This window comes from Ptychodera flava, chromosome 4 (assembly GCF_041260155.1).
Source record: "Ptychodera flava strain L36383 chromosome 4, AS_Pfla_20210202, whole genome shotgun sequence".
In the NCBI taxonomy this organism is placed as follows: Eukaryota; Metazoa; Hemichordata; class Enteropneusta; family Ptychoderidae; genus Ptychodera; species Ptychodera flava.
Genome location: NC_091931.1, coordinates 35,451,756 through 35,462,993, shown reverse-complemented (window position 1 = coordinate 35,462,993; position 11,238 = coordinate 35,451,756). Strand labels below are relative to the sequence as shown.

Here is an 11,238-nt window from a genome sequence, read left to right as displayed (position 1 = left end):
ATGAAAATAAATAGCGGTAAATCATCTGGAGAAAATTCAGGGCATTCCCTCGCCTTTACCGTTTTTTAAACATCGGCGAAATATCCATTGAATAGAATGAACTAAAGCTATATATACATATAATCATGAACTGGCCCGAATTGCCACCGGTGTGACGTGCAATAAGACGGATAAAAAAATCTGCATTACCCCTGGTCTACGTCATCTACCAGAACTTTTTCCAGCACGAACAGACCAATCTATTGTGATCGAAACCGTGCACACTGCACTGTTGTCAAGTGAATTGTGTCGTTTCTGCAGAAAATTAGGACAGCAACACGGCGAGAAATTTAAAATAGTCCAACAAGATTTTGGTCACGAAAGCTTTAGATATTTCCATATATAAGGACCGAGGCGACTCTATTTACACGGTCCACAAGCAGTAAGGCAGTGTGCGATATTATCCGTCGACTGCTAACTGAACTGAATGCGGTCATATGACCTGTTATCTGATACGCATTTGCTGATTGGCTAAACGATCAGCGGTTATAGGCCGTTCTGTCAATGATGTCATCATATCTAATGAATGCTAATAATTAGTTCACCCCTCGCGGACATCATGTAAGTGTGACGCGCTAATTTTGAAATGCAAATCAGAAATGTAACAACAGGGAAACCAGGCTAAACAAAGAAAGATATATATATATATATATATATATATATATATATATATATATATATATATATATATATATATATATATATATATATATATACACACAAACACACACACACACACACACACACACACACACACACACACACACACACACACACACACACACACACACACACATTATATATATATATATATATATATATATATATATATTTATATATATATATATATATATATATACATATATACCCATGACGGTAAATATATATAATTTGAATAAGAATTGAAATAATTTACTGAACAACACATGCAACGTATTGAAGATGTGACGTCAGTGTCACCTCTGACTGCATGAAAATTCCCACAAAAGATGCCATGGTCGATTATATAATTCTTTCTTACCGCAAATAAAACGACTGTCTCACCGCCGATGTGTAAAAATCCATAGCAGTTTGAAAGATTATGAATGGGCTCATCTATTTATCGTGGAAAATGAATGTGCGATCAACAAGAAATTGAAAGTTCATTTCCGGCAATTTCTGAAGTCATGTCGATACCATTTCTTCCCGTTTTGCTCCTCTGTATGAAATGTTTTGAAGGCCATGGTTGCTGTTTGTCATTGTGAAACGAAACGGCGCAGTCCTTTGAAATCGTAAATGGGCCGATCGCTAATGAACCCGTTTCAGATTTCACTCTTTCTCTGCATGACCAGATGTCCAGAACTGTTGTACACAAATTGATGTCAATTACTGATATCAAGAGAGAACAGCAGTAAATTAAAAACTTTCGAGGGTAATTAGACTGTTACTACCCATGACGGTAAATGTTTATGACCTCATGCTTTGCTCACTGAAAGTCTGTTTTTCTCAATTGCAAAAAAGCTTAATATTCAACTCAAGGGACAGTAGCTCTATCTTTTGACTATTTATGACTTTCTCTATAGTATCGACAGAAATGTCCAGACTTCAGTTTGCCAACATAGCATACCTATGTATAAAGTGTTGCCAATACATTTTGGTCTGGAATGAAAATTCACTTTTTGTCTACACAGATGCAGACTATTTCAACAATTTTAATACTGGGCATTGCAACATACCCCTAGCCCTTGCACCATAATGGTATACCTATACACAGGAAAATGGGTGTTCAAAGGTTCAGAGAGTACACAACTTTAGTTGATAATACATAACAAGCATAACAGAGAAGCTGTAGGGGAACTAAGACAAGACCAGTTTAAGCCTGTCTTGTCACTATAATTTAGGTATAAAAGTTTATTTTCAGTGTCTCTGCATTATTTCAGTTGTCTGAAATCACAGTTTAAAAGTTGCCCTTGTACTAGCTTCCAAGGCATTGAACGTAATTGATTTTTTATCTCTGTTTTTCCCTGTTATCTTTTTAATGACAGCTTAAGAAACTTTATAACAATCGCCACCTTGCGTGGGTGTTTTTAGCAAAGTAGATCATAACCTTACCAAAACCATGGACAGGAGCAAAGAAAGATAGGCTATTTTGCTTGATTCGAATTACATCTTGTGAGAAGTCCAAGAGAGCTAGTTTTATAAGTTTTAGCAAAATCTTATCTTCACAGTGTCTGAGGATATAGTATGCACAATTTGGGGCAGATGAATATTCAACATTGATAAAGAATCATTAGCATAAAATTTAAATACCGAAACAATGCTCATTAATATAATTTGCATAAATTAATACTAATCTGCCCCATATCGTGCACTAATAGTTTGAGGAACCTTTTCTTTTATCGTAGATTAAAAGCATAAAAACACACCTATGACAACAACTGCCTTTGTATAACTCATTTTAATCATAAAAAGACTTGTCACAGGAAGGAGAAAGACTTCCGTTTCAGGTGAATCAATGGGGAAGAAAAATATCTTGTCATTTCCCTTTATAAAATATAAGCTTATCACTCTATCATATCACTCTATCAAGGTACAGTGCACTTTGCTTTCTCATACTGAGTTTTGACTGAGATAACAGTGAGGAATAATGCTTTTGTATGCTTTGCAATTTGTGGCTGGTATGATGCTTTGCAAAACAGACCTTCAATTTGCATACATTGGATATCTCATATATTAAAGTTATTCGCCCGAAGGGCCCATTTGTAAATGAATGATGAAATTCGTCGCTGATATGTTGCATTATTATTCAATTATGAGACCGTGTCTTAATCATGAACACGCAGACCCCCCTCCCACCCCATTGTGCATTTCAAAAACATCGTGACCTCCATCAGTAAAGTACAATATGGGGTGACCCCCACGGAATCACCGCCCCTGAGGCTGAAGAAAGCGGACCAGTCCCTTAGTGTGTTCAGAATAAACTGAACCAGAGCTGAGTTTGCCAGCCACTTTAAAAGTAAAGAAAAGCATAAAATATCACGTTGTTCGACCACAGGGTCCTCAGATTCAATAACAGAAAAGTTTTAAACATACATACTATACATACATATAACAAATAATTACGAACAACGCACAATAAAGTGTGCAAAATAGACAAAAATAAATGATAAATACGGAACAAAGAGCAAACTGAACAAAATTAAACGTTAAACAAAAACAAGCAAACAAACAACAGATTTGTGAATTATGAGACTACATAATGCACATATGCCATTTTCTTTATTCTGTCTGTGATGACCTAATCGTTTCAGTATGTTTTTTTCTTTTTGTGTCGTTGTTGTTGTTTTGTTTGTTGTTGTTTTATTGTTTGCCCTATGCATGTTCTTCTTGTTTTGTTTTTCTGCATTTTGTGGGGTACGGTTTTACGTAGGTGCAACTCACCTATTCAAGTTCAATAGAATAAAAACGTTAACTGCATAAATAGTTTTAATTATAATACTTACGGAAACAGTATGTAACTTGGAACTGACCAATCGGGTAACTGCTAACTGACAGGTACTCCGAGGACGGAATCAGAATGAGTAAATCTGTTTAAAAATTACCGACGTCGTTAAAACTGTTAAACAATGGCACATTTAGTGGTGCCAATGATTGCTCTATGGTGGTTGTGGAAGTGGAATGCTGTAGCTGGGAATTTTGATTCAATGCTGAAACATTAATGCAGAATGCGCCTCGAAATTGTAAGCCTGAAACATCTGCTCAAACTTTCCTCAATGAAATTATTAAATATTTTCTTACCAAATCAAGAACAGAAGTCAGGGGTCACAGTGCAAAATTTGATACTGGAGAAACAAATTACTGATATCTGCAATCCAAATTTGTGCCGTCCCAGGGTTAACTCTTATGAAAAAACCCAAATGTTTGAATTATACGAAAATAAACAAAAACAACCAAAAAATATTAGCTACTAGTACTTCGTTAGCTTCAAACTCAGCTCCCAAATGCGGTAGACAAATACAGTACTGTAAAACTTCGAGAGTCTGAAAAAATGGCCTCGAGACGCATTGTACCTTAGGGTGAAAGAGCACGCTAATAATTTAAGGGATACAGTCGTCGGAACTGCGCTCAAGGTCGTATGGGACCCATAGTACCAATGTAAACACTGTCTCCAAGGTACGATGGTGACTGATGAAAGTTAAACAAGAAACTCGCACAGGCGCAGTTCCGACGACTGTTGAACTTTAAGATGAAAACATAGAAACAAATGTTGACTGAATTCGCTCCCTGAAAATCAAGACGTAACTTTCTCTGTTTTTGAATAATAAACCAACCAATAATGGCCAAATACTCAAATTCCTAATCGTTCAAGAATATCGTCCAGGGTGAGACGTTTTTCTTCCATCCAACATTGCTTCATCAACCCCCATAATGCACTGTCACATTCCTCAGGCCTTTTCGGTCTTATGGCTTTTTCTGCCACTGCAATCTTCATGGTTTCGCGGGTAGTGTATTTGTCGTACACGTCTGGACGCCTACAATTACCGTCACAGAGAAACCACAGCAGCATGCCGAAAGCATAGACATCTCCGAAGACTCTCTGACGTTTGCTATCTTCGTACAGGTATGGAGCAATGTGAAATGGTTCTCCGAGGGCTGTCGGTGCAAAGATGGCTTTCGGTTTGCACGTATTTATCAGAGCGCTCCAGCCCGATGACTCATCAAATTTCACCTGAAATGAAGTAAAAAAAAACCTTTTATCGGACGGTGTAAACAAGAGAGCAAGCCAGCCGATCAAATTACCCGTTCCCAAGGTAAGAACTTAAAGTATTATTTCAAAATGTCAATTTTAATTGAAGTCGCGAACTATGAAGGAGGCGGCGAAAGAGTATATTCTGTTTCGATTCATTTTTAAATGTCTTAGGATAGTCAGTGTGTTCATCACAGATGTGACTACTTCTCGTTTGAGCTTCTTGATCTTTGATTGTTGGCATTAAATATGACACGTAAAATTAACTAGCAAGCATTCGAACGATACCTCTCGCCCCAGGGTCTGCGTTTACCAAGTCATTAGCATTCATTCATTCATTCATTCATTCATTCATTCATTCATTCATTCATTCATTCATTCATTCATTCATTCAATCGATCCAAACATGGAGCCTGGAAGCCATCGGCAAGGGCAAAATATCGCTAGTCTCAGTGTTCAGTGCATTTTGCTCGACCTACTGCAAGAGTGCCACTTCACATCTATCATCTGCGACAGTCGGTGCATGTCACCACTCACCAAAATATTTTGTGGTTTCAGATCACCGTGTATGATGCCCTGTTTGTGCAACGCTGCCAGTCCACTGGCTACATTCGATGCCATTCGGATTCGCGATGTCAGTTCAAGACTAGCGCCCTCCATCAACGATTGCAGGTCAGTCTTCACTTTTTCCACCGCGATGTATAATTTCCCGGGACGAGGAATCACCCAGCCGTACACCGAAAGAAGATTCTCGTGGAATTTTATGGATCTGCACATAGCAAGAGAGTTCAGTTGATACAATGAGAGTTCTCAGAGGAAGACATTTGTCATTTGTTTTTGTTGATTCATTATTGAAGTCATCGGATTCTAGCACGCATGAAGAATCATAGTCAGATAGTAATGCGTTGGAAATAATTAAAAGTTATGGTTAGTGAAGAAGAAAACATATTCTTAAAGGACAGAACAAGGCTTAATACAATTCACAAACCTGGGACTACCGAGGTGGCCGTTGTTCTCTGACTTTAGTTTTAATTCGAGGGAAATTATCGGAAACAGCGTCAGTTTGCGAGTCGGGGATAAGTGGTTAATGTCAAGGGGTATAGACATTCATGAAATACGGATCTGCCTATTAGTAACTTTGGTATCTTCACCCATGGTACTATGCGTCGAAATAAATGAAATAGTGATTTCACCATGATGAGTGTGTTCGTCAATGCAAATCGACACGTATTGAGTACAGAAAAATGTTCTAACCGTGTTTTCCAATGACCAATTGTAACTTTTGAAGTAGGGTGACAAAAACCTCGTGTTCACTTGTCGTGATATCTGCAACAATTTACGCCATACATTTTGTACCAGGTTCCAGAAAATTTGACTGCTCAACTGTGGCTTTAGAGGCAAGGGTAGACTTGTGTCAACCACACAAAATGAACTACTAAGTATTTTAGATACAGTAAAATTGACACCCATGACTAGTATGGACAAAACGCTTGGTTGAGTTCAGTGGAAACTTTTGATCGGGTACACTAGTAGACGTCCCATGTAACTGTGACCAAGCTGGCAGCTTTAGGCCAAGCAAAACAAAAAGTTTGTTTCTCATCCCAGGAATATTGAAAAAATGATGCGGTTTTTTTTCCTCGCAAATTTTTTAATTCTTCATCAACCAACAACACGCGCACAAAACATGAAAACAACATAGGAATGCATATAGAGATAAATGCACAGCAGTGTTGCTTTCAACAGTTCTGTGGTTTGACTTTTAAAGCAGTAATGTACAGTTTTGACAGCTTAATATAACAGTGATATATGTGTACAGTTCTGAATGGCACGTTAGTGTCAGTTATTTTGTTTATAGTTCTGTTTTATACAGTACCGTGTTATGCGCTTTTCATTTTATTTCCTCATGAGCAGGGAACAAAAAGTTGACGCGGTGAGCCTGAATTGACGCGCGCGAGGATGAGAAACAAACTTTTTATTTTATTTGGCCTTATCGAAGTTGTTTGGATTATTTTTTCTCTATTATCGTGTGCTGCATCCGCAAATAGCAGCGTTGTCAGAAGAGAAGATATATTTTGCAAACATATACGACTTTTGATCCCGGAACTGGCTATTGTTTGAATTTAATTCCTATTAAATGTCACGTAGTTGAGAAGCCTTCCGCGTTTTCGTGCTCAATTCCTGATTGTGGGAAAATCCGTAAAGGTAAAGAACTAAACCACACAAACGGTTTAATAAGGACGTAGAGCCTCGGGGATAGATGTTCGGGCTTTCAATGCTTTTGTGATATATCACTTGTGAGACTCATTTTAAAGCTCTTGGAGTGAGAAATATCCTAGTTATTTTGAGAATCAAAAATTTTTAAATTTCTCATAGAGTTAACACAGGGATGGCAAACATGTTGAATGTCAAATATTAGTAAATGTGATGATGATTTGTTTCTGTAGTATACCACACTTTGTAGAGTGATCCCTGATTTTTATTCTTTATTTGTTAAGAGAATGCAGTTTAAAGTTTAATTGAGGAAAGTTTGAGCAAAAGTTCAAGCCTTTTACGCTACCAAAAATTGTCTGGAATCACTGAATACGACTGCAAAATTAGTGACAGAGTATTTCTAACATATCTGCATATAAGGACTTACCGAATACAATGTAGTGTCACCATAGTTTCATTCCATGATTCGTTTTTTCTTCCCAGTTTGTCTTCTGAGGCAACCACCTTCACCGCAAGTTTGGATGGTAAGCAAGGCCAATTTCCCGCCGCCTTACACTCATTAATCCTGCATCTACTGCCTTCGCCGAGTTTCGACCCAACCTTTAGCTTACCGTATTTGATTTCGTACTGTAAGGCGTAGCCCCTGACTTTCAGGTCAGCGACCATGGGCACGAAGACGTCTCTCATTTTCACCTTTAGCTGTTCGTGGGGTTTGGTCAGCTCGGAGTTCAATACGCAAAGCTGTTCGAGCGATACAGTGAACGCATTATGAACTTCGTTGAGGTGACCTTTGCAGGCTTGTCGAATACTGTCTGCGAGCTGAGTTGCATCTAAGCTGGATAGTAGTTCATTTGCTATCCTAGTTCTCCATTGCTGTTCATTTTTCGTTTTCATCTTAATTTTCAATTTATTCACCATGGCACAGATACTTTCCGTGCTGTAGACCTCGTCCAGATGAGTCTGAAGCGCTCGTCTGATGCCAGCTGACAAAGTTGTTGCCACCTGTATCAACAATCTGCTGGTTTCCTTCTTCTTGGACTTCCTATCTTCGTCAAGACCTACTTCTGAGGCGTATGCCTTTTCGAAGGTACACCTAAGAGCCGGTAGTTCCAGCGCGTACACCGTGAGGATGACTCGCTTCATGGACGTGGAAAATTCGCTTTTGAGTAGCGCCGTTGCTTCTCGACGGACCTCGTTTGTCACCTTGTTTATGATGACGTTGCAGACGTCTCGGCAAAAAGCATGAGCTGTGATCGATTTGGCATCGGTTAGTGATTGGATCATCTTCACGAGTGGTTTTAATTCGGGCTCGTCAAATTCATGATAGACGAATTCATCGGGTAACTCTCTTGTCTCGGCATCAATGATAATGCCAGGTTTGACTCTAGCGATTGAGTCTTGCACCACCGTCCCCAGTTTCATATGCATTTCAGCGCTCTTCACAAAGTCTGTCAGCAGTTGAAACATGTTAAGCTCTACCTCTCTTTCGCTTCTTCGAGTAAACGTCGGGACGTTTCGACCTCTCTGCTCAAACCGCTTCGTCGCTCTTCACAGAAACTCAGGTACCGGTCGTAACTGCACAACAAGACGGTCGTGGCCTGGTATTTGAGTTTATCGAGGTTACGCCTCAGCGAATCTCCGATGCAGTCTTCAAAACGCCTGAACATCCCTAAGAAGGCATTGCCCTCTTCACCTCCAGGCTGCATGCGGGCTTTGCGCACTCCTCGACACGACAAACCGTGAAAAAGTTTACAGGAATACATGCCGTGGCTGACGTCATCTTCATCTTCTGAAGCTGATTGGATTAGTCCCTCACGCTGCAATGTGTCGAACACCCTCTCCATTTTAGAAACCTCACGGTCAGTTAATGTATTTCTGCTTCTACTGGTTTTACCTCGGTCATCCCCTTCATCATCCAGTTCGTCTCCTGAGCCGTTATCCATCGACAGCGCTCTCATGTCAACGTCTATTTTGTTGCAGACAAAAATAATAGTTGTGTCCAGACACTGTTCCCTCAGAAATTGTATATTTCGTCGGTCCTGGAATAAATATATTATCGTTTATGCTAATTAGTAAGACGGTAATACATCCTTTAGAAAAAGTTACGAAAAAATATGTTTGCCGATATTGAAAAAACAACAGGATACAACGCGATGTGACATGACGTGACGTTACTTGGTAAGATGATTATACAATGTTTCTTCTGAGACGTAAACTATCGGATCAATGTTAATGAAAGAGATAAAATAATACTTGCAAAACCAGAACCCCTGATTGACTGTAATGGCATCATTAAAACGATAAAACGAATCTACCACCTCTTGGACTAAACTAGAGTAGATCCTTTCGCCAATCATAATTTTGCGTGTAATCGCATATGGCGTTTTGGCATGTGGGCAACGGTAACACTGACAAGATATATCTTATCACCCAATGTCACATCACGTCACATCACACAGTGACACCACACCACACCATACCACAGCACATCACATCACTTCACATCACACCATATCACATCACAGCACATCACATCACATCACATCACATCACATCACATCACATCACATCACAGCACAGCACATCATATGTAAAATCAAATCAAATCAAATCACATCACATAACATCACAGCACACCACACCACACCACACCATACCACACCACAGCACACCGCACCACACCATACCACATCACATCACGTCACGTCACAGCCATATCCAAATCACATCACATGTGAGATTCAGTGTGTTCACAGATATGACTTCTCGCTTGAACTTCTTGCTCTTTGATTGTCGGCATCAAATGTGACAAGTAAAATTGACTTGTGAGCATTTCAAACTATAGCTTCCAGTGATTATATTTATTCTATTGCATTATATTAGTTTTTTTCTTTGTTTGTATAAATGTCGTTTTATGAAAAACTCTGATATAAATTACCATACTTTCGTAACTCAGACTACCCTCTTGAAATAAAATAGAACTGTACAATAGCTCTAGCTCCAGGGTATACGTTCAATAATATCGTTCATTCATCAAATTCAAACATCACTATTCGTCACAGCACAGCACAACAAATTGCACTGCATCACAGCACAGTACATAACAGCGTACCAAATACAATGCCAGAATACTACAAACGTTAGTTACTATCGTGTTATGTATATTTGGAAGTTTGGTCATCACATATAGATACTATTATGCAATACACTTGAAAATCAGTCACGACACTACTATGGCATGTCAGAGATCAATCGCTGCAATATTTGCGCAGCAAACAATATGCCTAATGATGTTCTATTTAATCTTGACATTCGAAAAAGGTTACAGTGCACATTTGGAACATTCTCGTTGAAAAAAGTTATCAAAAAGTTGGCGATTCTCAAATTAGGACGTTCTCTAAGGCTAAATGGCTTTACTGTTAATATTTTTTATGAAAAAATGAAATTTCACAATATCGAATATCCAAAGTCTGTCCCTCCAAAAACAATTAATTTTCTCTCTTTTGGTATAGATGTTTAAAAGCTCAAGCCAAACCATAGGTACGAAGCAGAAGCAAAATGCACAAACTTCAGAAAGCTATGATATATATGAGAGAGAGAGAGAGAGAGAGAGAGAGAGAGAGAGAGAAGAGAGAGAGAGAGAGAGAGAGAGAGAGAGAGAGAGAGAGAGAGAGGGAGGGAGGGAGGGAGAGGGGGAGCTGTTGGCTCCTCTTCTCCGCCAGACATTCGAATTGTTTCACTCACCGCTGTGCGGACTCCCTGGTTAGCGTCAATAACATACAAAAAGACAGGGAATAGTCGTTCTTTTTCCAGCATACGAAAAATTACTCGATCTAACTCTTGGTTTTCACCAAATCCAGGAGAGTCGATGATTTCCAACCCATTCTTCAGCACGAGATCGTTGAGGGCGACCTCTACGATTAGACTTATTTCTGTGTGGTCATGTCTAGCATCAGGATCCAGTTCGATCCACTTTTTGATATCTGAAAGTTTGGAACCGCGTCTTCTCTCCCGCTCATTGCCGTGTTTGTCCAATAAACGTGTATACTGATCGGGCGAATACTTTATGTGGACCAGTCTAGATGTGCAGGGCACGTCTTTGGTAGGCAACGATTTGCGCTTCCCACCAAGCAGTTGATTAATCAAGGAGCTTTTGCCACTGTTTTTCTCTCCAAGAACAACTGCACATGGGCGCTGTCTGATCAGATCCTCGACGCGTTTCGACTCCTCGGGTGACAAAAGTGCTTGCTTCACTCTGTCAT

General features: G+C 39.3%; 1 protein-coding gene across 1 annotated transcript; it reads right to left on the bottom strand.

The window, feature by feature from the left end:
• Positions 1-2,458: 2,458 nt before the first annotated feature.
• On the bottom strand, positions 2,459-10,965 carry LOC139131585 (dual serine/threonine and tyrosine protein kinase-like). Its single transcript, XM_070697695.1, has 4 exons — positions 10,721-10,965; positions 7,404-9,015; positions 5,303-5,534; positions 2,459-4,747 (listed from the first exon to the last, which is right to left on the bottom strand). The coding sequence occupies exons 2-4, from the start codon at positions 8,441-8,443 to the stop codon at positions 4,367-4,369; spliced, it is 1,653 nt and encodes a 550-aa protein (XP_070553796.1). The 5' UTR covers positions 8,444-9,015; positions 10,721-10,965; the 3' UTR covers positions 2,459-4,366.
• Positions 10,966-11,238: the final 273 nt, after the last annotated feature.

Coding starts and splice junctions, on each gene's coding strand:
- LOC139131585 (XM_070697695.1), bottom strand. CDS start 8,443: ATGTTTCAACTGCTGACAGACTTTGTGAAGAGCGCTGAAATGCATATG. Junction 5,535..7,403: donor GTGACACTACATTGTATTCG/GTAAGTCCTTAT, acceptor TGCTATGTGCAG/ATCCATAAAATTCCACGAGA. Junction 4,748..5,302: donor TGAAACCACAAAATATTTTG/GTGAGTGGTGAC, acceptor ACTTCATTTCAG/GTGAAATTTGATGAGTCATC.